Below are 26,112 nucleotides of genomic sequence, written 5' to 3'. Positions count from 1 at the left end.
ACCCTTGAGTTTCATATCATTGGGAGCTTCAGGGATGACTTTTGAGTCACCAGTTATGATGCAAGATACCAAGTATTGGCTTCTTTGTATTTGTTGTGGTCATTGGGCCAGGGAGTGCACGGTTTCTCCTTGGCACTGTGTGCAGTAAGGCACTAGGGCTGGGTGATACATCGATATAAGTTCCGAAAGCAGTTCAAAGTCCATATTGTGATGTCTGTTTCATAATTTTTGACCTGGCAATATATCATGAATCATGGTGTGATTCTTGCATCGCATGCGCGCGCGCACACACACAATGCAGAAAAAAATGTGAAACCAGCCAGTGCCTCCATCCTTATTTCAGACGTCGTGATATATCAGTATATTGTGATGTTTAGCTGGTGACGTATTGTGATGTTGAAAACCAGATACCATCCAGTTCTATAAGGCACATTCACGTATTAAATGTATTAAATGTATTAAATGAAGGAAGGAATCTGAGACACGGCAATGGTGGATTTTGCTTGATTGGACAACTAGTAGCTAGCAAATGGCTTGCACAATTCCTTCTGAAGCAGATTGAAATGGGGAAATCCATCGAGTAAGTGAGCGATTGAAATGTCAGAAATCTACAAGGTACACTACAGTGACAAGCTTGTCTCCAGATTTTTCCAATTATCCCTACCCCCAGGCATCAGTCTAGGAGGCAGCTTCTGTTTCGTACTTACATAACATATTCTCTCATGAATTATTATTATTATTTATTTTGTGATATAATGTTGGTGCAGTAAATATTTAAGAGCTTGTTCCCAGCATAAAAATCCAGAAGGTGTACAGCCCAGTTTTCCACAACAATATTTAAACAAAGCTGATAATTTCATCTTGTGGAGTTTGTTTGTTAGTGAACCAGTCAAGAAGGGTCTCAAGTCTTTTGCTAGGGAACGGAGTGTGCTTGCCATTGGTGCATTTATTTTGTACGCAGACCTTTTAAGTGATTTAGTATCACAAAGAGCAATTCAGTGGCGTTTTAACGCTTTTCAGGGTTGCATGTTGAAATACAGCGCTTCCAAGTGCCCAAATCATTTCACTTACATTCCCCTGTGACGAGCCTTACAGCAAGCATGTTAAGGCAGGCCAGTCGTAATATTTATATTGTAGATGTGGGGTTGAGGCTGAGAATGGCCTGCCCAAAGCCATCCAGTGAGCTCTGGGTTCAGATTTTACCCATGGGCTTCCTGTTCCAGAACCCCTCTGCTGCAGCATCTCTCTGCCCAAGCCCACAAGCATGCACTAGGGAGGAATTGGTTGAGCAGCGAATATGCTTCATTCCATTCTTGTAATGTGACCATGTTAGATGGGAACCCTTCAGATTTGTGACCGTGCTAGTGTGCTGTCACTTTAGTCTGCTTCATTCCAATGCCTTGGATAGCCTTCTCCTCTTCAGAGGAGTGTTCGAAATTAGCCAGGCGCCAGGAGCTTTTTGCACCTGGCTACCGGCTACTTGCAACCAAGTGAAAATGCCTGGATGCTAGGTGACATCACCATCTGGAGGTGCATGCCTGGGAATCATTGGGTTGTGACTGTTTTCGCACCCTAATGCCACATTCTGTAGAATTCTATCTGTTATATTTTACCTGCATAATCGGTATGAATTTCAGGAACTAAAATGCTTTTTCTGGGCAGCCTGAGCAGGAACAGTGAACAACATTATAGTTAATTGTTGCAGCTTGCCTTCTCTGCACCCCTCTGCCCTGCTCATGGTTGTGAAGAATATTCTTACCTTATGAATGGTCCGTGTCACCATTAAGAAAAAGAGACTGGAACAGGCCAGTATATATGTGGACTGTCACTGGATCAAGTGACTTTTCTTCTTGAAGTTCTCAGAGCTCTTAACCCAGCTCAAGGTGGTCCTCTGAACTAGCCAGATCTTTAAATGAGAATCAATCACAGTCAGTCCATCACTTGAAAAATACAGTGGTACCTCGGGTTACAAACACTTCGGGTTACAAACTCTGCAAACCCGGAAGTAGTACCTTGGGTTGAGAACTTTGCCCCAGGATGAGAACGGAAATCGTGCACCGGCAGCAGCAGGAGGCCCCATTGGCGAAAGCGCGCCTCAGGTTAAGAATGGTTTCGGGTTGAGAACGGACCTCCGGAACGAATTAAACTGAGGTACCACTGTAAGACTTTAGAGCTGTCTAAATGGCAACTCGACATTCCATTTTGGTGACTGTAACATTTCTTTAAGGAGCCATTTGGCACCTAGTTTATACAGTGGTACCTCAGGTTAAGTACTTAATTCGTTCCGGAGGTCCGTTCTTAACCTGAAACTGTTCTTAACCTGAAGCACCACTTTAGCTAACGGGGCCTCCTGCTGCCACCACGCCGCCAGAGCACGATTTCTGTTCTTATCCTGAAGCAAAGTTCTTAACCCGAGGTACTATTTCTGGGTTAGTGGAGTCTGCAACCTGAAGCGTATGTAACCTGAGGTAGCACTGTATATCTGAGTTTCTAGCACTGCTCCCGAGTGCCGGGTAAGTAGTAAACCATGGGAACAGGAAAAGCTGTTCATATTTTGACTTTATTAAGAAATTTACATTGCAATTCTGAAGTGGGTGATTTTAAAAAACAACTTTTTTTTTGCTTCTGCTGCAGGTTGGAAAAGAAACCGTACAGACAACTGAAGACCAGATTTTGAAGAGAGACATGCCTCCTGCATTCATTAAGTAAGAAAATAAACATTGCAAGTCTTGATAGTGGTTTTAGAAAAGCTTCGGTAACCTTGTATCAGTGCCGTACTATTTTGGAGTGCAAATGAGACCTCCCTTGACTGAATGCTTCTCAGTAAACAAGCAAGCAAGCAAAAATCCCTGCACATAGCAAACTAATACATCAGGAGCAAGATTAGACTTGTTATTCATCAGAGATTTGGGTTAATTTGGACTGGACTTTGTAATGTGGTCTTAGCTGTTCCAATATCCCGCTTCTTCAGTACAGAGTTCTCCAACAACTAGCCGCACAAATAATATTTTTCTCCCTAAGATAAAAGTCCCTTTTAGTTTGGATGACAGTCTCAAGGGGTAGCGTGTTTGCTTTTCTCTGTGTGTGCCCTTGGTCTGGCTCAGATTTTGTTTGATACCTGAAAGCTAATTGACTGGTGCTCGTAATTAACTTCATGCATCGGCGCAAAAGATATAATGATTTTCTTCTTGGAGGTTTTGAAGACGTAATAATCACTTTCGTTATCATTAAGCCAATTTCCTTGACAATGTCAAATATAAATTCCTTATTGAAAAAGGCTGTTTCTGGCCAGCTTCTGAATAGTGTGTGTTCTTTATTAGTTAAGACAGATGAAGGTTTTGCTAAATTGTTGGGGGTGAGAGCATCCCATGATGTGGGGCAGAAAGATGTTGCCTCAAGCGCATGAATGCCTTTGCCAGGAGGTGGGAAATCTGGGGCAGTGAAAAAGCTAAATGGAAAATTGTATGAAGATCTATTTGCATTGTTGATTATTCTGAATATTTGCTTAGTAGCTTCTCTGCCTGCTTTAAATATCAGATATACTGCACTATGATTACATCCAACTTTTTCTCTCTAGCATAGGAAGATCTAATTATGTCTTGGGATTTCATAGTGTGAATGAGAGAGTATAATATGCTGCATTACACACCTGTCAACATTTCTCCCATGAAAATAAGGACGTCCTATTTCATAACAATAACAATGATAATTTTATTATTTATATACCACTTTTCTGCCTGAGTTGCCTCAGCCGCTCTGGGCAGCTTCCAACATATATAGAAAACACAATTAAACACTAAAAAAAAATCCCAGATGTCTTCTAAAGGTTGTATAGTTACTTATCTCCTTGGCTTAGGGGGTCACATAACTCCCTACCATCCAACATTTCTCCAATGAAAATAGGGATAGCCTAATGGTTTTCCCAGTAGTGATGTATGGAAGTGAGAGCTGGACCATAAAGAAGGCTGATCGCCCAAGAATTGATGCTTTTGAATTATGGTGCTGGAGGAGACTCTTGAGAGTCCCATGGACTGCAAGAAGATCAAACCTATCCATTCTTAAGGAAATCAGCCCTGAGTGCTCACTGGAAGGACAGATCCTGAAGCTGAGGCTCCAATACTTTGGCCACCTCATGAGAAGAGAAGACTCCCTGGAAAAGACCCTGATGTTGGGAAAGATGGAGGGCACAAGGAGAAGGGGACGGCAGAGGACGAGATGGTTGGACAGTGTTCTTGAAGCTACAAACATGAGTCTGACCAAACTGCGGGAGGCAGTGGAAGACAGGAGTGCCTGGCGTGCTCTGGTCCATGGGGTCACGAAGAGACGGACATGACTAAATGACTAAACAACAACAACAAAGGAAAAACGGGACATTCTGGGATCAAATCAGAAACCGGGATGGCTTTTGTTGATCTGAAAATAGGGACACATGGAGGCTCTGGTATTACTGCAATTAAGTGAGATGAACAGGGTTCTCCTTAACAAGCTGCAGTTACCAGGATGCTTTGGGTAAGGTTACCAGATTTTTTTCCAATGAATCCGGGGACACTTTTCAACTTCAATGGATTTTGTATGGGGACTGATTTGTAAATCCGGGGACTGTCCCCGGGAAACGGGGACGTCTGGTAACCTTAGCTTTGGGGGAAGCCATCACTGTTGGAAATGACATGATACTGCTTTAAACGGACAGCAGAGATAGGGCCTAGGGTTTGAAAATGCCATTGGACACAACTTTTGGAACTGGTGGACACAAAAAGCTGTGACGCGGGCGATCCATGATCAGGTCTCTTTTCGCTTGACTGTTGTTCTGGGGTGGTTAACCCTTATCCCTCCCCCTACAGTCTTTATTTGATTTAAACCACCTTTCAAAGCAGCTGTGAAGGGAAATAGGGACCCACATTGCATCCTTCTCTCCCTCCCTGTCTCTTCCCCCATCTAATAGCAGTTGTTTTGGTGGTTGGGGGGGGGGGGAAGGGAGGTAGTTTTAAATTGGGGAAATGGCCTGCCTGCTTTTAGGCTTAGGGTACCACATTAGGGACCCCTGTGTTATAACATGGGAGTCAGCTGTTCAAAGTCCCCCCCCACCACCACCTGGCCCGTTGTGTTGGATCCGAACCTATGTTGCGTTCCCAGTGTTGCTGGCTATATTTACACTGAGGTAATAAATATATTTTGGGGCTGTAAGACTGAAGACTGCAGGTGAGGGCTTGCCTTAATGAATGTTCCTCCATGGAAAAAAAATTGACCGAGCAAGCTTGTTTGTTAGGGAGAAGACTAGTCTGAACCCTTCTTGTAACACCATTTTCTATGTGGAAGGGGTTAATTGCATATGGGGAAGGGGTTCAGCGATGTGAACTATCTGTAATATATAGCTCCAAAATGGCTCTACCATCTCCGTGGGAATTGTTTGCCTTCATTGCAACAGTACCAAGCGCTCTTAGCACCTCAAGATTAATAACTACGGCTTATATGCAGTCAAACCTTGATGCCAGTTGTAAAATCAGATTAGCCATAAGAATAAGAAGTTGTTAACCAAAGTCAGGACCTGTACAGGCACAAATAGGAGAACTTGCAGGAAATGGTGCAAAATAGGCAAGAGAATGATACATACGTTAACTCCTGCAGAAATAATAGTATTTTATTTTTAAGACACTGAAGTTCTACCTTAAAAAAATAAATAGTGCTGTGTTTTTATCTGGAAAGGACGTAGATGTTTTAGCACACACGGCTCTAGTGGCATTTACAAGATACTTGGCTGCTATCTAAAACCAGCCAAGTGAATTATATTTAATCTTTTGCTAAATTTGGCTTGTAAATAGGATGTTACTCTCTCATCTGTGTTACAGCTTAGATCGCACGTCCAGTAGCTTGCTGTCAGTGCAACTCATCATTTTGTGTATTGAACTCGACAAAATCCGCAGATTTTATCAACAAGTTGGTCATTGCTCCAGCATTTTCTTGCATTATGCTGATCAAAAAATTACTGTAGGTGAGAATTACGTTGCAGCTCCGAGTCCCTGAGCTACCAAAAGTGCTCAGATTAGTGCTCCAGGAAATTAATTATTGTGTACATTGCGAGAGCATATTGTCTGATTTCAGACTTGACGCTTTAGAAAACTCACTGTGAATAAAAGGAAAGTAACCATTTCACAAATGGCATTTTAATAATTTTGGGCTTAGAATTCTTCCTATAAGGTAATGGCTTGTTTTAACGATATTTCAAGCCAGCAAATAATGTCATCCTGCCCTAGCTGATAGTCAAATGGTCTAGACTAGCAGGAGTCATTTTCCCTGGTTAAAGCATAATTTAAAAACAACAACCCAACAACCTCTGAATGCCAAACCTGTATGAGTCATGCACAGATTTTTGTATTCCAATCAGAACAGAACTGAGTGATAGCAGGCTGGTGACAGTTCCTCAAGCTTCCTTCTTCTCCCGTCCCCTCAGGGCAAGATGGTCCTTGGGATGATAGTTGGGGGGACGAGGAGGTAGATTCTAAGGTACATGAGGAAGGCAAGAGGTTAATTGACAAATGGAAGCTATGGAGATGTCCCAACAAGTGACCTGCCCCTTCTGCCAATCTTTGAAAGAAGAGGTGGGGCGAGCTCCCATTAAGGCATGCCGTTTTAGGGAGTGAAACTTAATTTTGCAAATTTCTTCAGTGAGGGTTCTCAAAAATAGGCTTCTGAGTGTGAGGAATTCAAATCTGCTGTTTTTGAGATTAGGCAGCATTTAGCTTGGTAAGTCTGCGTTTGCTGAAGAAGCACATAATTTGCTTTCGGAAAACCAAATAATTTTAATGTTGCGATGCTTAATAATAATAATAATAATAATATAACATAACTGTAGGTATTAGGCAATCATTTTTAATGATTTTGATGCAGTTTCACACACAGTTTACTCACCAAGCAAAACTAAATTATATTAATTTAACTGAAATATCTTTTGAAACCCCAAGTCATGTTACAACATTTTCGTACCCCTCCTTTTTGGAATATGAAAGTTGAAAAATTCAATGTGCCCTATGGCTGCATAGTTCCACCTGCAAAGGTGGTGTCAGGTTCTTGGTGACAAAGCTGGGTCCTATACCTCTGCCTCCAGCAAGAAGCTTTTAAACCATCGGTTAATAGTTTTTAAATGCATGTTGGCATGTAATGTGTAGTTTTCCCCAAACACTGGCCTTTTCAACATGCATGCTTCAAAGGAAACCAGCTTTATGCAAGAGGAAGGACCATGGCTCAGGGGCAGAATGCATGCTTTGCCTCCAGAAGGTCTCAGACTTATTCCCAGCAGCTGGGAATCACTCATGTCCAAAAGCGTGGAGAAGTGCCTCCAGCCCAGGGCTAAGGGTACTAAGAGGTAGATGGACCAATCTTCTGTTTCTGTGTTTTACATTTTAACTAGAAAACGCACCCTGGCATAGGAGTAGGAGTGAAGGTAAAGGGACCCCTGACCGTTAGGTCCAGTCGCGGATGACTCTAGGGTTGCGGTGCTCATCTCGCTTTACTGGCCGAGGGAGCCGGTGCACAGCTTCCGGGTCATGTGGCCAGCATGACTAAGCCGCTTCTGGCAAATCAGAGCAGCGCATGGAAACGCCGTTTACCTTCCCGCCAGAGTGGTACCTATTTATCTACTTGCACTTTGACGTGCTTTCGAACTGCTAGGTTGGCAGGAGCTGGGACCGAGCAACGGAAGCTCACCCCGTCATGGGGATTCGAACCGCTGACCTTCTGATTGGCAAGTTTAACCCATAGCGCCACCCGTGTCCCTTGTAGGAGTAAAGAGGATATGTTAAATAATCTGTGTACAATCCGAAGGAAGATGGTCTATTACAGTGTTTCCCCAACTTGGGTCTGCAGCTGTTTTTGGACTACAATTCCCATCATCCCTGACCACTGGTCTTGCTAGTTAGGGATGATGGGAGTTGTAGTCCAAAAAATCAGCTGGAGAGTTTGGGAAGCACTGGTCTGTAGTCATACTGCTCCAGAGTTGGCTCCCGTCTGTCCCCTACAGGTAGAGGGACTGACATTAATTTCTCTCTCACAATGGTTTCTCCTAGGGTGGAAAATGCTTGCACAAAACTTGTACAGGCCGCGCAGATGCTCCAAACGGACCCTTACTCAGTACCTGCTCGTGATTACCTCATTGACGGATCAAGAGGCATCCTTTCTGGGACATCGGACTTGCTTCTGACATTCGATGAGGCTGAGGTGAGCTTTCTAATGCAGTACCTGACTGCAAATTTAGAGCGCTTGCCTGAATATCATTTTCTGCATTAGTGGTTTATAAAAGCACGATTCATAAAACCAGGGCTGAGTATCGGGGCTGGGGAGGGCTTTCCCTTGCCCTCACTGAGTTGCACACCATGTGCAAAATTCCTGGCTTCTGTGCACAGAAGCTGGCTTGTATTAAGCTAGAGTTCCCTGTTATGTCTAAACTGTGGCTCTGGCATAATGTTGTTAACAAGTCAGGAAAGTAAGGTAGAGTGACTCTGGCTAAAATCTGCATGTCACAAGAGACAAAGGAAAAGGGAGAGGAGAAGTGTGAAGCGCACTCCTGGCTTCATAAAACACGGTTTATAAAGCCCCCAACCACAGCATTCAAAAGTCAGAAATGCATTAACTTGTCACGATGGTATTACAGTTGTACCTTGGTTTTCGAACAACTTAGTTTTTGAATGTTTTGGCTCCCGAACTCCGGAAACCCAGAAGTGACTGTTCCGGTTTGCGAACTACTCTTGGAAGCCAAACGTCCGACAAGGCTTCCATGGCTTCTGATTGGCTGCAGGAGCTTCCTGCAGCCAATCAGAAGCCGCACTTTGGTTTCCGAATGTTTTGGAAGTCAAACGGATTTCCGGAACAGATTCCGTTCAACTTCCAAGGTACGACTGTACGTGTTTTTTAAAGTAAGATTTTTCTCACCAGTACTCTTTATGAAGTTTATTTCCGCATGTTTTGAATTAACATTACAGCATGCGGCTCTGGCATTGAGAATAAATGCAAGATGTTCCTTAGCAGACACAATGACTGTGTATTTTTTCAGTGCTTTTTAGTTAGTACTGTGGGGGCATAGGAGAGGTGCATTAAAGCGAAGCTTATCAGCCATGCTATGAATATCCTTGGCACCTGATTTATTAGCAATTACTCTCCCATTTCTTATTGATACCATTGGAGATAATAGCTCTTGAAATTATGGAGTAGTTAATTTGCCTTCAGGGAAGCTGATTTCTGGAAAGTGCTCGCTCTTTCCCCATCTTTGTGATTTTGATAGCGTGTTCTCAAACTTGCATTGTCACGCTGGAAATATTAAAGAAACGGTAATATAATGCAACTTTTGGCTAAAGCTTTAAAATGGAACATTCTCTCCCGTGCTGCGCTTAATTTCACACATTCAACAGTGCTGATATAGCATCTAAATATAGAAGGCATACATTTTATTTCAAGGGATTTTGCATTCATTGCCGCACAGAGAACATTACAGTGGACCCTCTGGATACGAAAAAATCCGTAACCAGAGGCGCTGCTTCTGCGCACGCGTGCGGTGTGATAGAGTGCTTCTGCACCGCGCGATAGAGCGCTTCTGTGCATGCGCACGGCGTGCAGAACGTAACCTGAAGGTTGCATATCCAGAGAGGCACTGTACTTGAAAGAACATGATGGGGGGAAAGCATTCTCAGAGGCAGTCGTGTGCAACTCTGCAGGCAGCTTTTTCTATTGATGGGTAATGGGTAGAGCATTGCACCTACCAGACATTCATCCCAGAGCAACTAAACGTGGTGTTTTATTGTGAGGGAAAACAGACCTGTTGCAAAGTATGCGGAACAACACACGTTTGTTGCCCTGAAAACAAATACAGTGGTACGTTGGTTCTTGAATGCCTTGGTAATCATACATTTAGGCTTCCGAACACCGCACACCAAGAAGTAAGTGTTCTGGTTTGCCAATGTTTTTCGGAAGCCGAACATCTGATGCAGCTTCCGATTGAGTGCAGGAAGCTCCTGCAGCCAATCAGAAGCTGTGCCTTGGTTTTTGAATGGTTCTGGGAGTCGAAGCGACTCCCGGAACGGATTAAGTTCGAGAACCAAGTTACCACTATATGCTGGAAAGCACCAGATGTTTGTTCAAATCGCTTCCACCACGCCGTGGCGTGTCTCTCCGTATTGCCACTGATGTTGTGCATGCTCTGCTTTTGATCAGAAACAGTGCCTTTAACTTGAAGCCATGTTGGCCCATTGTGATAAAAGGAAAAAACACTAATGATTACCTTTTTTATTATTATTTAAGGTCCGTAAAATCATTCGTGTCTGCAAAGGAATTCTGGAATACCTAACAGTGGCAGAGGTGGTGGAAACTATGGAGGACTTGGTCACCTACACAAAGAACCTAGGGCCAGGTTAGACATTCCCAGTATTCCTCTTAGTGCATTCTAGCAATGTTTTTACCAGGCACCTTTAATAATGTGGAGATTTTTCTTTCTCTCTCTCTCCTGAGCTATGGGAGGCACCATTGCTTAGTTGCCAAGCTCATGTCTTGCATGCCAAAGGTTCTAGCTTCAAACCAAAAGGCTCTACCTGAAGCCTTGTCCCTGCCAATCCGTGCCCAGTACTGGGTGCAAGGCCACTGCAAAGGAAGAAACCTCGCTTGTGAGAGTAAATAGATCTAGAACTCATTGGCTTGAAATGGGGCATTGCAAACTTTAGAGTCTCTGTGGGGTCCATGTGTTTATAATCAGCGTTGGAAATTCTCCAGGCACATTTTGCACCTGACTACCGGCCACTTGCGACCAAATGAAGGTTCCCCATCGCCAGGATGGTGCCTGATGTCTCCACTATCAGGAGGTGCATGCCTGCAGATCCTTGGATCTTGACATGTTTTAACATACTAATACCACATCCTGTGGAATTCTGTCAGTTAAAATGTTATCTACACAATCAGAATGAATTTCAGGAACCAAAAAGCCGTATTGAAAAATACGGCTTTTGACCAATTCCGTTTTGGCAACCGCTATCATCATCACCATCATCATCATCTGCGGTTTACAGAATAAAATCAAAATATAAAATCGCAAAATCTATAATCAAAATAAAAACAACAATAGTAAAAGGTAAAGGGAACACTGACCATTAGGTCCAGTCGTGACCGACTCTAGGGTTGCGGTGCTCATCTCACTTTATTGGCCGAGGGAGCCGGCATACAGCTTCCGGGTCATGTGGCCAGCATGACTAAGCCGCTTCTGGCGAACCAGAGCAGCGCAGGGAAATGCCGTTTACCTTCCCGCCGGAGTGGTACCTATTTATCTACTTGCACTGGCGTGCTTTCGAACTGCTAGGTTGGCAGGAGCAGGGACCGAGCAACGGGAGCTCACCCCGTTGCAGGGATTCGAACCGCGACCTTCTGATCGGCAAGTCCTAGGCTCTGTGGTTTAACCCACAGTGCCACCCGTGTCACTAAAACAATAACCCCCCCCCAAAACCCCACATTTTAAAAGAGCATAGTAGCCCTTGTTTAAGGAGCCATTTGGCTCCTAGCTTATATACCTGAGTTTCTAATGTTGATTGTAATATTTCACCTATGTGTTTTCTTGAAGTGTGAGAAGTGTTACCTCCCTGGAGGTGCTATATGAACAAAACCTTTGCGATTTGTGCCATCCCCTTCATACTTTGTGAACCATTGACCCTGAAGTGGTAGCAGCATAGAGAGGCACTTAACCCTCTTTTTTCCCTCTAACCAGTCTGCCAAAGCCAGCAAACAGTCACTATTTGTGGGTTATGACAGTGATAGCCCTGTTTTTAATTCATGAGCCTGCATTGTCCGCATATAAATTGGCAGCGGAGAGCGGGGGATGGGATGGGATCACAAAATCCTTAACTTAAAAGAGAAGAGTTGGATCCTTCCCTGCCCTATCTCCCTGGGTCCCATTGCTTCAGGTACTTTTCCTTCCAGCCCGACTCAGTTCAGGAGCTCTTTTATTCTGGCATGCCCCTACTGATGTTAAACTTAGCCCCTCTAGACCTCTCCCACTCCCCCCTTAAATATGAATGGGGCAGGCAGGCAAATACACAAATGCCTCTGTCACATCCACTTTGACAATGAGGAATGGCCAAGAGGAATGAACTGTTCCTGAGCCAGAAAGGGAGTCAGAAAGGAATTCAGAAGCAGGACGAGGAGGCAGGCATTCCCCAGCCAGCTCGAAGCTGCTGGAACCTCTTTGCCTCTACATGGAGCGGAAAATCAAGGGATTCTCCAATATCGATTAAAAGGGTGGTAGGGAAAGAAGCAAGCATGTCTCTGTGTTCAAGAGAGGTACGCAGAAACACTGAATTTTTAAGAGCAGATGAAGGACAAAAATGGGGTGAGACCGTGTTGCTTGCAGCCAGAGACAATGTAAAGCATTGCCCACAGCAGCTGTTTCAGATATTTAATACATCAGGCTGTCAAAAGTTGCTTTAAGTGAGTGCTTTGCTCTCAACTTGGAGGGCAATGAGGTTTCCACCCTTTTTTATGGCCTGACTTTCTAATTTTCTGGGACTTTGTAGGGAGTTCTTTCGCTGAAGGCCTGCCTAGCCAAGGCGCTGGATAAATTCAAGACTTGGAATATATATTTTATCCTGGTGGAGGCCTCTGTTTAGATAACACTTACTCTAGTCGATGTGTCTTCTATTCTGGGAGTTCTGTCTGCCTTTTGCTGGCAGGCCTTGCTTTCTTTACACTCTCTTCTCACTTTCTGAACGTATCGTGGCCTGAAGAGTTTGTGGGACAAATACATTCTGGCTTCCAACTCTACTCCAAACTTGCCCAAATTATGTGATGCTGTTCCAATATCTGCCTCTCCTCTTGCAATCCCATAGGCTGCCCAGTTGCATCAGATAACTGTTCATCTTTTTTTTTGTTTTGTTTTGTTATTCCCTTCCTAATGAAACGCATCATTAACGTTGGATATGCTGACCTGCATTTCTATTTCACAGAAACAAGATGGCATGAAAGTGAAAGGAAACATTTTTTTTTAAAATAGAAGCATAAAAATTAAGGGAAATAATTTCCATGCTTCTGTTTTAGAAACATTTCCTGTCCTTTTTGTTTACGTGTTTTGTTTTGCTCAGTTGCTCTAGTAGTTTTGCTGTGGTTGTTTATTTTGCATTGGCTATCTAGGTCTGCTGGCTGCGGCCGTAGTCATCTCCTTCCCATTGCTGCCACCTTTTTGGGCATGACCTTGTCTGGTATGCTCATAATATTTGGATCGCTGTCTCCTGAGAGATGTGCAGACGATAGTTCAGAGAATAAATATAATTGATGTGCTAAGTTGGGAACATATTAAGACTAGTAGCATTAAAGCCCTATACAGCCTAGGACCCTCGTACCTACGGGACCGCCTCTCCTGGTATGTCCCACGGAGGACCTTACGGTCTTCAAACAAAAACATCTTGGAGGTCCCGGGCCACAGAGAGGTTAGGCTGGCCTCAACCAGAGCCAGGGCTTTTTTGGCTGTGGCTCCAATCTGGTGGAACGCTCTTGTCACAAGAGACTAGGGCCCTGCAGGACTTGACATCTTTCCGCAGGGCCTGCAAGACAGAGCTGTTCCACCAGGCCTTTGGCAATCCTCACAGAACTCTAGCCCAATGGTTGCCATTAATCTGATTTGAACTGATTTTATAATGAAATGATTTTAGAATGTTGTATTATTTTACTGTTGTTAGCCGCTCTGAGCCCGGCTTCGGCTGGGGAGGGCGGGATATAAATAAAAATTTATTATTATTATGCCTTTTTACATTGTGGAAGTGAATTTTTTGTTCACCTGATCGTGTTTCTGATTGGTATGGCATTCAGCGTGGGAAATTTTTGTATTTTATATTTTGTAATCTGGAGTCAGCTGCTATTGTTTGATCTAAGCAAAACCTGGCTACTCTGAACTGACTCCCTTTCCCAGTCCTGCTAGTTGACATCTTCAGTTAACCAAGCAGAGGGCCTTGTCGGTAGTGGCGCTCGCCCTGTGGAACGCCCTCCCATCAGATGTCAAGGAAATAAGCAACTATCTGACTTTTCGAAGACATCTGAAGGCAGCCCTGTTTAGGGAAGTTTTTAATGTTTGGTGTTTTATTGTGTTTTTAATATTCTGTTGGGAGTTGCTCACAGTGGCTGGGGAAACCCAGCCAGATGGGCGGGATATAAATAATAAAATTATTATGATTATGATTATGATTATGATTATGATACATGAGAGTTGGGCCTGCAACCTTCAGCTTGCAAAGTGCATAATCCGCTACTGAACTACAATTCTCCAATTGACCATTTGGAATAGCTGCGATCAGCGTTGGTATTGGCACAGTGTGGGTCCGTTTTGCAGATGCTGAGTATACTGACCAAAATGCCTGACAGCTGAGAAAATCCTTTGGCTGGAAGTGCCCTTAGTCATCTGGATAGCTCCGTCGGTAGAGCATGAGGTTCTCAAGGTCGTGGGTTTGAGCCCCACATTGGGGGGAAAGTTTCCTGCAGGGGGTTGGACTAGATTGCCCTCGTGGTCCCTTCCAACACTGATTCCATTATATTATTATTATTTATTTCATTAAAATATTTATGTACTGCCTATTACACTGTCATCTTAAAGTGGCATACAACAGTGTCATAAAATATAATACAAATGTGAATTTCTAAATGCAATGATTTGAGGCATTTCTCTTACCCCCCCCACCCCAAGTCAACTTTAAATAGCTTACTGCGTTCATCTTAGCATGTCAGCAGTGTTAGGGTGTGTGCTTTGTTTTTTCTTAAATATGAATATTATAATCATCATCATCACCATCATCATCTGAAGGCGCGTCTCCACCCCCATCATTCTACCTAGACACTGAAATCCAACACCGAGGGCCTTCTGGTGGTTCCCTCACTGCAAGAAGCCAAGTTACAGGGAACCAGGCAGAGGGCCTTCTCAGCAGTGGCACTTGCCCTGTGGAACGCCCTCCCACCAGATGTCAAAGAGAACAACAACTACCAGACTTTTAGAAGACATCTGAAGGCAGCCCTGTTTAGAGACGCTTTTAATGCTTGATGAGTTACTGTACAGTGGTACCTCAGGTTACATACGCTTCAGGTTACATACGCTTCAGGTTACAGACTCCGCTAACCCAGAAATATTACCTTGGGTTAAGAACTTTGCTTCAGGATGAGAAAAGAAATTGTGTGGCAGCGGTGCAGCGGCAGCAGGAGGCCCCATTAGCTAAAGTGGTGCTTCAGGTTAAGAACAGTTTCAGGTTAAGAACAGACCTCTGGAACGAATTAAGCACATAACCAGAGGTACCACTGTATTTTAATAATTTGTTGGAAGCCGCCCAGTGTGGCTGGGGAAGTCCAGCCAGATGGGTGGGGTATTAATACTACTAAATAAATAAATAATATTTATTATTATTATTTATACCCCGCCCATCTGCCAGGCCTTGTTTGTCCAAGCGCGCCTGTCAAATAGTCTTTTGGGGGACTGGCCAGCTGCATTGTTTTCTGTTCATAGAATAAAGATGGGAGGGAACCTATGGAACATCTAGCTGAACCCCCTGAAGTTCAGGTATATGCACCCATGTGGGGGATCAAACCCATGACCTGGTTAGCAGCACCACACTCTGACCAACTAAGCTAATAGATGGTGGAGAAGAGAGCTGCCAAATGTGCACCTCAAGGGTCACCAGCTCCCGATCTCCAACTCTGTTCCCCTCACTTGGCTCTGCAATTTGATTGATGGGAATGAAAGTGTTTCTAAGTTAGTGCGGGAGATGGTGAAAGGGCAGCTCACAAATGTCACCTGGAGAGGGCTGCTGTTTGCCTAATGGCTGGGTGTATGTAGAAGACTAAAGGGACGCAGGTGGCACTGTGGTCTAAACTACTGAGCCTCTTCGGCTTGCTGATCAGAACGTCAGCAGTTCGAATCCACACGATGGGGTGAGCTCCCGTTGTTCTGTCCCAGCTCCTGCCAACCTAGCAGTTCGAAAGCACACCAGTGGAAGTAGACATATAGGTACCACTGCAGCGGGAAGGTAAACAGCGTTTCCGTGCGCTCTGGTTTCTGTCACAGTGTTCCGTTGCGCCAGAAGCGGTTTAGTCCTGCTGGCCACGGGACCCGGAAAGCTGTCTGTGGACAAAGGCCAGCTCCCTTGGCCTGAAAGCTAGATGAGCGCCGCAACCCCATAGTCCCCTTTGACTGGACTAAAGCGTCCAGGGGCCCTTTCCTTCTTACCTTTACGCAGAAGACTCCTCTTCCACAAATCTGCATGTGGGTAAGCTATATGAGATGGTGACAGCACCAGAATGGAGCTTGAGAGGAGTGACATGTCTTCCTAGGACAAACTTGTGGGGTCACCTCATATATAAAGCAGCCTAAAGCCCCTGCTCTGGAAAGTTCATTTAAAGCCTAGAATAGCATCACATGCAGGAGTTTCTCTCTCTCTCTCCCCCCTAACAAATATAGTGTGTACGGAATTGCTGTTCTGATACGCAGGATGAATTTAAGTCTGTCAGCCACGCCTCATAGTGAATGGATAGGTCCCTTCAGATTTCATGTGTGTTGTTCATATTTTTGAAGATTCCCTCTTGTAAGAAGCATCTTGCATGACTAGCTCATCAGGGGGGACAGGATGGGGGAACCTCTCTCCCTAATTTGCTAGTACCCAAGGGAGAGGGGTTTAGCCTATTAGCCATCTTAAGTCTTATCTGCAGTATGAAATGCCGTAGCTTAAAAATCTAATGTTTATTTCTGTATGATGTGTATAACCTAATCAATAATCACACTTGGAAGCGCGGTATAAATTCTTTCTTTGTCGTGATGCTTGCAACAACCTGGTGAGGTAGATCAGTATTATTGTGTCTGTATTGCAGATGCGAGCAGAGGCTGAGAGAGAGGTTGGCTTGCCTAAGACTGCCTAGTTAGTTCATAGCAGAGGTGAATTTGAACCAGGAGCACTTGGATCCATAGTTCAGTATCTTAGCACAGTAGTATGCCAGCTCTAATATATGGATATGTGGCTTCATAAGAAGTTTGGGTTCCAGATTAGGCTACCCTTGATGTATGTTTCTGACATAAGCTAAGCCAGGCATAGGCAAACTCTGCCCTCCAGATGTTTTGGGACTACAACTCCCATCATCCCTAGCTAATAGGACCAGTGGTCAGGGATGATGGGAGTTGTAGTCCCAAAACATCTGGAGGGCCGTGTTTGCCTATGCCTGAGCTAAGCTAATGGCATGCTCTGTGCGTTTCCTTAAGCAGACATTTAATGAAATGTCCAAAGGGCCACAAATTGCTGATCTGATCTCGATTTAGTATTGATTTTTGTGTTTTAAAAATGCACGTTGCCTTAGAAAATAGCATCCCTTGAACACTGGGGATATACTGTTTGAATTAATAGTTGTACAGAATCTTTGCAACTGCAGAAATGTAACATTTAAAATTGCCGTTTGGCGTAATCTTCTTCTGCTTGAAATTGCAAAACCGTAAGGGAAATACCGTATCGCTTCATGACTTCCTTGTCTTCCTTCACACAGGGATGACCAAGATGGCCAAAATGATTGATGAGCGGCAGCAAGAGTTGACTCACCAGGAACACAGAGTCATGTTGGTGAACTCCATGAACACCGTGAAGGAGCTACTGCCGGTTCTTATTTCTGGTATTTATTTTTTTGCTTTTCCACAAGATTTAAAAGTACTCTGAAATGCATTGGCTTGTGTTTGTGCCCGCTTCATAAAACCACGTAGGAATAAAGCTGCTCAGGTAAACGCACGTTGAAAGGCTTTTGGAAACGGAAGCTTTCAACGTGCCTTGTAAACCGACTATGGGTAAGTTAAGCGAGTGGTTTTATTTGTGGCTGCCTTGGAAGAGAAGGTTGTGCCTCCCAAATTCTGGCTTGCATATCCTGTGCGTCTCCTATTTAAGCTCTCAGAGCTGATCTCACTGTGACATGTGAACTGATGGGCTATTTATATGTAATTATATCTGTGATGCTTCTCTGTAACTGAGCACTTTATTTACGGCCTGATTCTCAGAGGTAGACAGATTGGTTCCCTCTTTTAATGAGAACTAAGGAGAAAAGGATATATGCAATAATATGTCCTGCTCTGCCATAGGGTAGGAAACCATAGGTGCTGCTGCTATTTTGTATTTAAATTACATGGGCTATAGCCCTCCTCTATCCCCGAAACCTTCCTTACAAGCATTACAGTTGCTGTTGGTGGGAAGAGGCCCGTTTAGCTTGAAAAATAAATAACAATCTAGCACTTTGTTTCTCGTTGAATTGAAAACGCCTCAAATTAAACTGGATGTCATAGTAACTTTAATTAGCTTCAAATCTTTGCTTGCCAGAATGCCACCGATTTAATTTGAACAGTAATTATCTCTTCTGCGCAACCCACCCTCCTTTTCCGCTATCAGGCTTACAAAGTGACAAATTTATCAAAATGCAATTACGTTTAGCTGACGCGCCTGGAAGGAAACCGAATAGAAGCAAAACATCCTATAAGAAAGAGACGGCAACCAAAACTGACTTTAAGTCATAGCTACCCAGCCCTTGAAACCTTGGAGAGTAGCTAAAGTTTCCGCTGACCGTCTCAGAGAGGCAAAAGAGGGTCTGGCAGGTTATCTTCCGCAGTGAATTCCCCCTAGTTTTTAGCGCAGCTCTTGAGATACAAAGCCAGGGCCAGCCTAACTTCGCAAGCGACCAAACTGGTACATGTGATCTGACATGTGTACCCCATGACTTCTTCCAGTGCCACAAAGGATGCTGGGGTGCAGTTCAAGACGTTGGTGATCTAAAGGTTGCATCCCCGTATCCCATAAATACTGCATAGGATTAGGGAGGGCATGCCTCTGTGTAGGGCCAGTACTTTGGCTAGCCATGCATTCAGTTGGTCCTGCACTGAGTTTAACTCGGTATTCCGTGCATTAACTGGGCAGTTTGAGTGAGGCAGAAGCAGCTGGTACTGCATTGCATGGATTGACGGCTAGGATGGACGCCACAAACAATTCAAGTTTGTCAAACTTAAACATGCATTCTTGTTAAGTGCGATAAACATAATGGGAGATGATCATCTACTGCAGAGGTGCACAAACCAGGCTTGTTTTTCATAATAATTTTTATTAGTTTTCAATTTTCAATCCAATAATAGACTCATTATAACAATACCACTTATTATTATTATTATTACAGTGGTGCCCCGCAAGACGAATGCCTCGCAAGACGGAAAACCCGCTAGACGAAAGGGTTTTCCGTTTTTCAATGCGCTTCGCAGGACGAATTTCCCTATGGGCTTGCTTTGCAAGACGGAAATGTCTTGCGAGTCTTTAGATTTTTTTTCGCTTCCCCCCCCCTTTTTCTAAGCCGCTAAGCCTTTAATAGCCTTTTAGCAGCTAAGCCGCTAAGCCTTTAATAGCTGCTAAACCGCTAATAGCGCTAATCCGCTAAGCCGCTAGTAGGGTTGCTTCGCAAGACGAAAAAAACCGCTAGACGAAGATACTCACGGAACGGATTAATTTCGTCTTGCGAGGCACCACTGTACAATTGTTAATACCAATAGTTCAAATACCGAATTATATAATTTAGAAAAGGTGCTAGAATTGATGGCTTGATTATTCGCTTTATTTCTGCATTCCAAAATCTTACTAATTTCCATTACATTCCGGTCATCATAATAATCCCTTCTACAACAACTGCGATATTAATAACTTTTATTCATGTTGACACATTAAATGATTTATAAAACTGCAAGTGAGGAACTCAAACTACCCTATTTTTTGCTCTATAAGACGCACCAGACCACAAGATGCACCAAGTTTTTGGAGGAGGAAAACAAGAAAAAAAAATTCTGAATCTCAGAAGCCAGAAAAGCAAGAGGGATCGCTGTGCAGTGAAAGCAGCAATCCCTCTTGCTGTTCTGGCTTCTGGGATAGCTGCGCAGCCTGCATTTGCTCCATAAGACGCACACACATTTCCCCTTACTTTTTAGGAGGGAAAAAGTGAGTCTTATGGAGCAAAAAATACGGTATATCCTTGTTCTTCCTGCGTGTGGCTCAAACCAGGCTTGTTTGATCCATATATATATATATATATATATATATATATATATAGGTCAGATTGACAAGGCCTCTACCAACCAGAACCATGTGCAAATGCCACATCATTAGAACTAAAGGACAGGGCTCCCCCATGCACGCTGTGAGCTTAAGAATTTGTTTTCAGAATCAGAACTGAACTCATCTCACATTACTTTCACTCAAAAGTCTATTCTGGTTAGCTTCCTTCATTTTAGCAGCCAGATTTTAGCCGGAAAGAAGTTGCTTTGTTGTTGCTCTTGTCAAAGAGTTTGGCATCAGGAAGCTTTGACGATCTGCTGCAAATCACCCAGAGATCGACCTGTGTATCTCTTATCTGGCTTCTGCCCATCCCAGATCTGCTGTGATCATAACTTAATTATTCTTCCTGGTTTTAGCCAAAGAGGCGTTTTGTACAGCATATTGCATAATAACTTCCTGATAGGCTTTTCTGTGTAATCTTCGCAGCTATGAAGATTTTTGTAACAACGAAAAATTCCAAAAGCCAAGGGATAGAGGAGGCCTTGAAAAACCGCAACTTTACAGTGGAGAAGATGAGTGGTGAAATAAATGAAATCATCCGTGTTCTGCAACTCACGTCCTGGGATGAAGATGCTTGGGCTAGCAAGGTGGGTTTTTTTGTCCAGTTTCGGAATAGCATTAGAATTCTCCAGTCCCAGTTACCGTAACTGGTTTCAAGAAAACATAATCCTTACTTGTAACAAGTCACAAGGAGATGCTCGCTGATTTGGTGTAAAATACCTTCTCTAAGATGGTGTTTAATAAATACTTTGTTAGTAACAAGTAAGTTAGCTATATTAAGAATATTACAGCATTGCTATGCTTCCTTCATACAAGCGAATTGTATTTGTATTTTAATTATTATTATTTATTTAAAAAATTGGCATCCCATTAGGAGAACCTCAAATTGTGTGATACTCCAAGCCATGGTTTGGAGGATATAAATTGAAATATGGGCTTGAGTGTGCCCTGCTCCCTGCCCCTTTGGGTGCAGATTCCCTCTTTGTTTCCTGTGGATTATGTAATCATAATTTGCCATGATGTCCAAATCGACGTATGCTTAGCACTTGCCCTGCAAACCAGAATTGGAACCTCCACTTCAGACCCTGATTTTTTAAAAAAATTCTTGTTTGGAAAGTTCTAGCCTTAGTTTGCCAGTGCGGACGCCATGGCAAAGTCTAGTTAGGACTGAACTGGAATGAAAGAGGGAGGCCCTGTAAGCCTGTGGCTTGTTCATAACCTGAATTGAGACACTCTAGTTTTTGTAGCAGCCCATTGATTTTCAGTAGCGCTTACTCCCAAGTGACTTGACTCAATTAAGATCAAGTTCCTTTGAAATCAATGGAACTTACTTTGTATGTGGTATGAACTTGGATATGTTTGATGCAAGTAAATTATCTGAAAAGACAGTTCCTTTTTTTCATTTTGTAGGAAGATCAGTTCTTGAATCGCGCACAAAAAGCACCAGAATTACTTGTATACTGAAGGATCCCAAAAGATAACTTGTTCAGTGACCTTGGAATGTAGGTGGAGGTGCAAATAGGAAATTATAGTTCCTGGACTTAATGGTAGAGGGTGGCTCCTTAGATAGCCATGCGAATGTTCCCATTTCTCTTCTTCCCATCCTCACTGTCATTCTTTTCTGTATACCTGCTTCTACATTACTCGTGTATTAGAGCAAAAGACCAAAACAAAAAAACAGTTTGCGAGCCCTGATAAAAAAGAGAGAGGAATACCCCGAGGATGTGCTGCTTCGCCTTTTAAACTCACTTAAAGCACCACAACTGCAGGAATAAACAGAGTTTGCTTTTGTTGCAGCATGTTAACTGGGGAGAACGAGCACCATTTTGTGGTTGAAAGGGAAAATATATTCATAGCTGTCAACATCTCCCTTTTTTAAAGGGAAATTCCCTTATTCCGAATAGGATTCCTTGCAAGAAAAGGGAAAAGTTAACAGCTATGAATATATTTATAATAATAAGTAATAAAATGAGCGTCTTTAAACATGCACTTGTCCACTTATCTGCCCACCTGCTATGAAATGCAATAGAAGTCCAAGGAAAAGATGCTGTGATGGTCATCATCGCCTGACCCACGTGTGGACAACAGGGCCTGCTTGCTTCTGCCACTCTGCAAGTGGTTATTTGGGAGGGGGTTGGCCTGTGGGAGCCGTGGGCTTTGGCCTCAAGGTCCTGCTCTAGCTGCACCACTGAATGAACGCAGACTAATCTTCTGCATCTCCTTAGCTAGTGTTTCCCAAACTTGGGTCCCTGGCTATTTGTGTACTACAACTCCCATCATGCCTGACCACTGGTGCTGCTAGCTAAGGATGATGGGAGATGTAGTCCAACAACATCTGGGGACCCAAGCTTGCCCTTGACCATTGGTAAAGATAATTGATTAAGAGAGTCAGCGCAAGTGGGGAGAAGGGGGTAGTACTGTTTTCAGAAGCGTATATACCTCCTTGTAAAATGCAGACTAAGAACTCCCATTCTTGCAGTTTTCTCAATATCATTTTAAAAAGCACCTATGTAGCCAGAGCAGCCGAAGATGCAGAATTCTACATTCCACCGATCAGATGCATTTAACTAGTTTTGCTGGAGGATGAGAACCCTGAAACATTTGTAGATGGGACACGGTGGCAATGAAATTGAAAGTGGAGGGTGGACTCCACCCCCACCCCCCACTGCAGATCCTTTAGCTCAGTGTTTCTCAACTTTGGGTCCCCAGATGTTGTTGGAGTACAACTCCCATCATCCCTGAGCTCTGACCTTGCTAGCTAGGGATGATGGGAGTTGTAGTTCAACAACATCTGGGGACCCAAGGTTGAGTAAGGCTGCTTTAGCTAGAAGGCCAAGTTAGTTAGGAAACCTAAAAGACGGAATGATATTTAGTCCTCCTCTTCCGGAAGTGTAAACTGGGGGTCTGAAGGAATGTAAATGGCAACGTACTCTGTTTGATAGGAAACCGCCTTACATTGAGTTAGGCCATTGGTCCATCCAGCTCATTAGGTCTGTTCTGGCTGACAGAAAGTCTCTTGTTTCCTTTCCAGTCCTTTGTGGAGATGTCAGGGATTAAACCCGTGACCATGTGCAGGACCACCGGTCTGTGGCCCCTTCCCCCCGTTCAAGCATTTTGAAATTAAAGTGGGGAGTCTGAGGATTCTCCTGTCTTCTTCCCCACTGGTGGTTGAGGAATAGCTATCTTATTTGACTTTTCAAAGATAACAGTGCAGAGCAGGTTGCTTGCATGTGCGTGCCTGTTGCCTTCCCACGATGCCTAAACCCAACTTAAAGTCTGAAACCCACTTGAACTTTAATCAAAAAAGACGTGTGGTCCTTCTTTTTCTTTTTCTTCCTTTGGAAATTACATCGACTTGCCTTTCAATTGACTGACACTCCTGACTTTGTTGTTGTTGATAGCTGTGGAGGCAAACCCCTAAGGAACCATTTAGCAATGTGTTGGGGTTGGGGATAAAATCCATCATTTCCAAAAGTGGCTGTTGTGGCCTGAGAACTACAACTTTCGCAGCCCATTAGTTTAACTTTATATCCATCACTCTTTTATTGTGAAGTAATACTTCATCTACCTTTCATGACTCCTTTTGTTTTTCTGTTTCTTTCCTCCGTTTCTATTATTCTTTTCTCGCCTTTTAGAAGGTAAGACCCTCTTCCGCAACCCACAACCTCTACCTTTCGTACTAAAACAGAAGAGCATGGTCATGAGTTGTTGTTGTCGTGCCGTGTGCAGACTGTGTGCTGTGCATTTTCCTGTGTGCTGGTTGTGACACTGTACTCACTCCTAAAGTATTAAGATTCACTTAAAGCATTGCCAGCTAGGCTGTGAGGTATGGAGTTGTTTATGAGGTGGTGACAGCCACCCCATACTATCTCAAGGCGTGCTAATGTGGATTTAATGATGACAGCCTTCCTGGTGGATGCGAAATCTGCCTCTGGGATTCTTGCTTCTGAAACATATAACAATCTTGATAACTCGGAGTAGGTGTTTGCATTGACTCTGCTTTCCCCAAGCAAAGTAAAAGTAAAAATAAAAATAAAAAATTCAGGAAATGCTTCAGAAATGCTTTAGCGACAATTTCAGTTTTGTGAAAGGGAGGCGGCTGTTTGTGAACACTATAGTGGGACTACCATGTAACTGGAAACAGCTGGGTTTTATTTCCCCCCGAAAAGTACCACTACTACTATTATCACAGGGAGATTAGTATTTATTATTCGACTGCTGATTGTTGTGAACCGAGGAAAGCAGCTGTGTGTGTCCTGGATATCATATGTATTCTTACAGGGGTTTTTCCAGAAGGCTTGCTGCAGCAACAAAAACTGTTCAGTTCAGAATCCGATAGAGCCACACCCCAAGCCCTAGGAGCTTGTCTGGGTTTCCCGTGGCATTTGAAAAATCCTGCCTTGCATTAAAAATGGCTGGTATTTTTCTGCTGAATGGCTTTCTACCAATCCACCCCCATTGTCCATATTTGGGTATTACAAATACCCCTGTTAGGGGAAACCTACCTTTTTAGGCATTGGGAGTGGATGTGGTTTCTAAAAGAGGGGAAGAGTTCATCCAGCGATATCAGAATGGGTTCAAAGAGAGCATATTGTGTAAGAAGCACCTTTGAAATAGGGGCATCTTCTGAAATGGAAAGGCTTTCAGATGGAAAGATGCTCAAGAACAATCCTGACTGTAGCTCCCCTTTCCTGTTTAGTAAGCTCCCCCTGCCCCCCCCCCGAAATACCTGCTGGCATTTAGAATTCATTCTGATATATATTTATCGCCAAGCTGCCAAGGTACTAACTCAACCGATAGATCTTTCAGAATGAGAGCTTTCGTACTCTGCACTGGGAGCTGCTGTGGAGAACAAAGGAATCTATTCCTGGGCTTTATACCTTTTTAGAAGGAAAATGTTGACTAGCCAGAAAAATCCACCCACACCTTTCAACTATTAAGCTGCAAACCAGGAGCTCAATATGGAGTTTTCCCTTGTCTTGTCTGCCATTGAATGGCTTGTATTCATGGACCAACATCCCCCATAGGGCAGCCATGGGGCTTCTTCTGCACATACTGGATTGCAGCCAATATTTCTCTGTGCAGGGTTATAATATTTAATGCTAAGCTTTGCTGCTATAGATTACCTGTCAGTGATGTAATTTCCTGATCTGTCAGAGAGCAGACTAAGAAGGTTGCTGTTTATTCTCTCATTGCCTTGCTTTTCCCCCATCCACACCTAAGACGCAGTGGGACTTCCTGCTGCTGAACAGTCAAGTATGTGGTTGCACTGTAAGACAACTAACAGATTTTCTTTTGCACGGTTATGCGAACATTTTAAGTCTGACCATTTGAAAGGAATTCTACTTGAAGTTTTCTACTTGCAGCCAAAGCCAAAAGCACATATAGTCGTACCTTGGTTTTCGAACGTAATCCATTCCGGAAGGCCGTTCAAATTCCAAAAACGTTCAAAAACCAAGGCACGGCTTTCGATTGGATGCAGGAGCTTCCTGTACTCAATCAGAAGCTGCGGAAGCTACGTCTGACATTCGGCTTGCAAAAAACATTCACAGACTGGAACACTTACTTCAGGGTTTGCGGCATTCGGGAGCCAAAATGTATGAGTACCAAGGTGTTTGAGAACCAAGGTACGACTGAATTGCTAAGATTGTACCATTGCAGAATGCAGGTGGGTGTACGTTGAAATATTCTCCCATGTCACATAAACCCATACCCTCCAAAAAATTCCCAATGAAAATAAGGACACCCTATTCAATTAATAGCTGTGGATTAAACCACAGAGCCTAGGGCTTGCCGATCAGAAGGTCGGCGGTTCGAATCCCTGCGGCGGGGTGAGCTCCCGTTGCTCGGTCCCTGCTCCTGCCAACCTAGTAGTTCGAAAGCACAACAGTGCAAGTAGATAAATAGGTACCGCTCCGGCAGGAAGGTAAACGGCATTTCCGTGCACTGCTCTGGTTCGCCAGAAGCGGCTTAGTCATGCTGGCCACATGACCCGGAAGCTGTACGCCGG

The 26,112-nt window shown here is 43.7% G+C and overlaps 1 protein-coding gene and 1 long non-coding RNA gene across 5 annotated transcripts in view; one reads left to right on the top strand and one right to left on the bottom strand.

Moving 5' to 3' along the window:
- Nucleotides 1-26,112, top strand: part of VCL (vinculin) — an 89,770-nt gene that overhangs the window by 26,067 nt on the left and 37,591 nt on the right. For all 4 annotated transcript variants that reach the window (XM_081006497.1, XM_081006498.1, XM_081006499.1 and 1 more), the window contains exons 2-6: nucleotides 2,635-2,705; nucleotides 8,061-8,211; nucleotides 10,285-10,393; nucleotides 17,521-17,643; nucleotides 20,529-20,689. In XM_081006497.1, coding sequence (XP_080862623.1) covers nucleotides 2,635-2,705; nucleotides 8,061-8,211; nucleotides 10,285-10,393; nucleotides 17,521-17,643; nucleotides 20,529-20,689 — 615 coding nt within the window. The remainder of the gene's footprint in view (nucleotides 1-2,634; nucleotides 2,706-8,060; nucleotides 8,212-10,284; nucleotides 10,394-17,520; nucleotides 17,644-20,528; nucleotides 20,690-26,112) is intronic.
- LOC308477722 overlaps nucleotides 1-26,112 on the bottom strand; it is a 137,531-nt gene that overhangs the window by 93,399 nt on the left and 18,020 nt on the right. The window lies entirely within an intron of this gene.

Source organism: Podarcis pityusensis (genome assembly GCF_964106645.2).
Source record: "Podarcis pityusensis genome assembly, chromosome: 5".
NCBI classification, from domain to species: domain Eukaryota; kingdom Metazoa; phylum Chordata; class Lepidosauria; order Squamata; family Lacertidae; genus Podarcis; species Podarcis pityusensis.
Note: the sequence above shows the minus strand (reverse complement) of the source record. Positions and strands in the feature narration are given on the sequence as shown.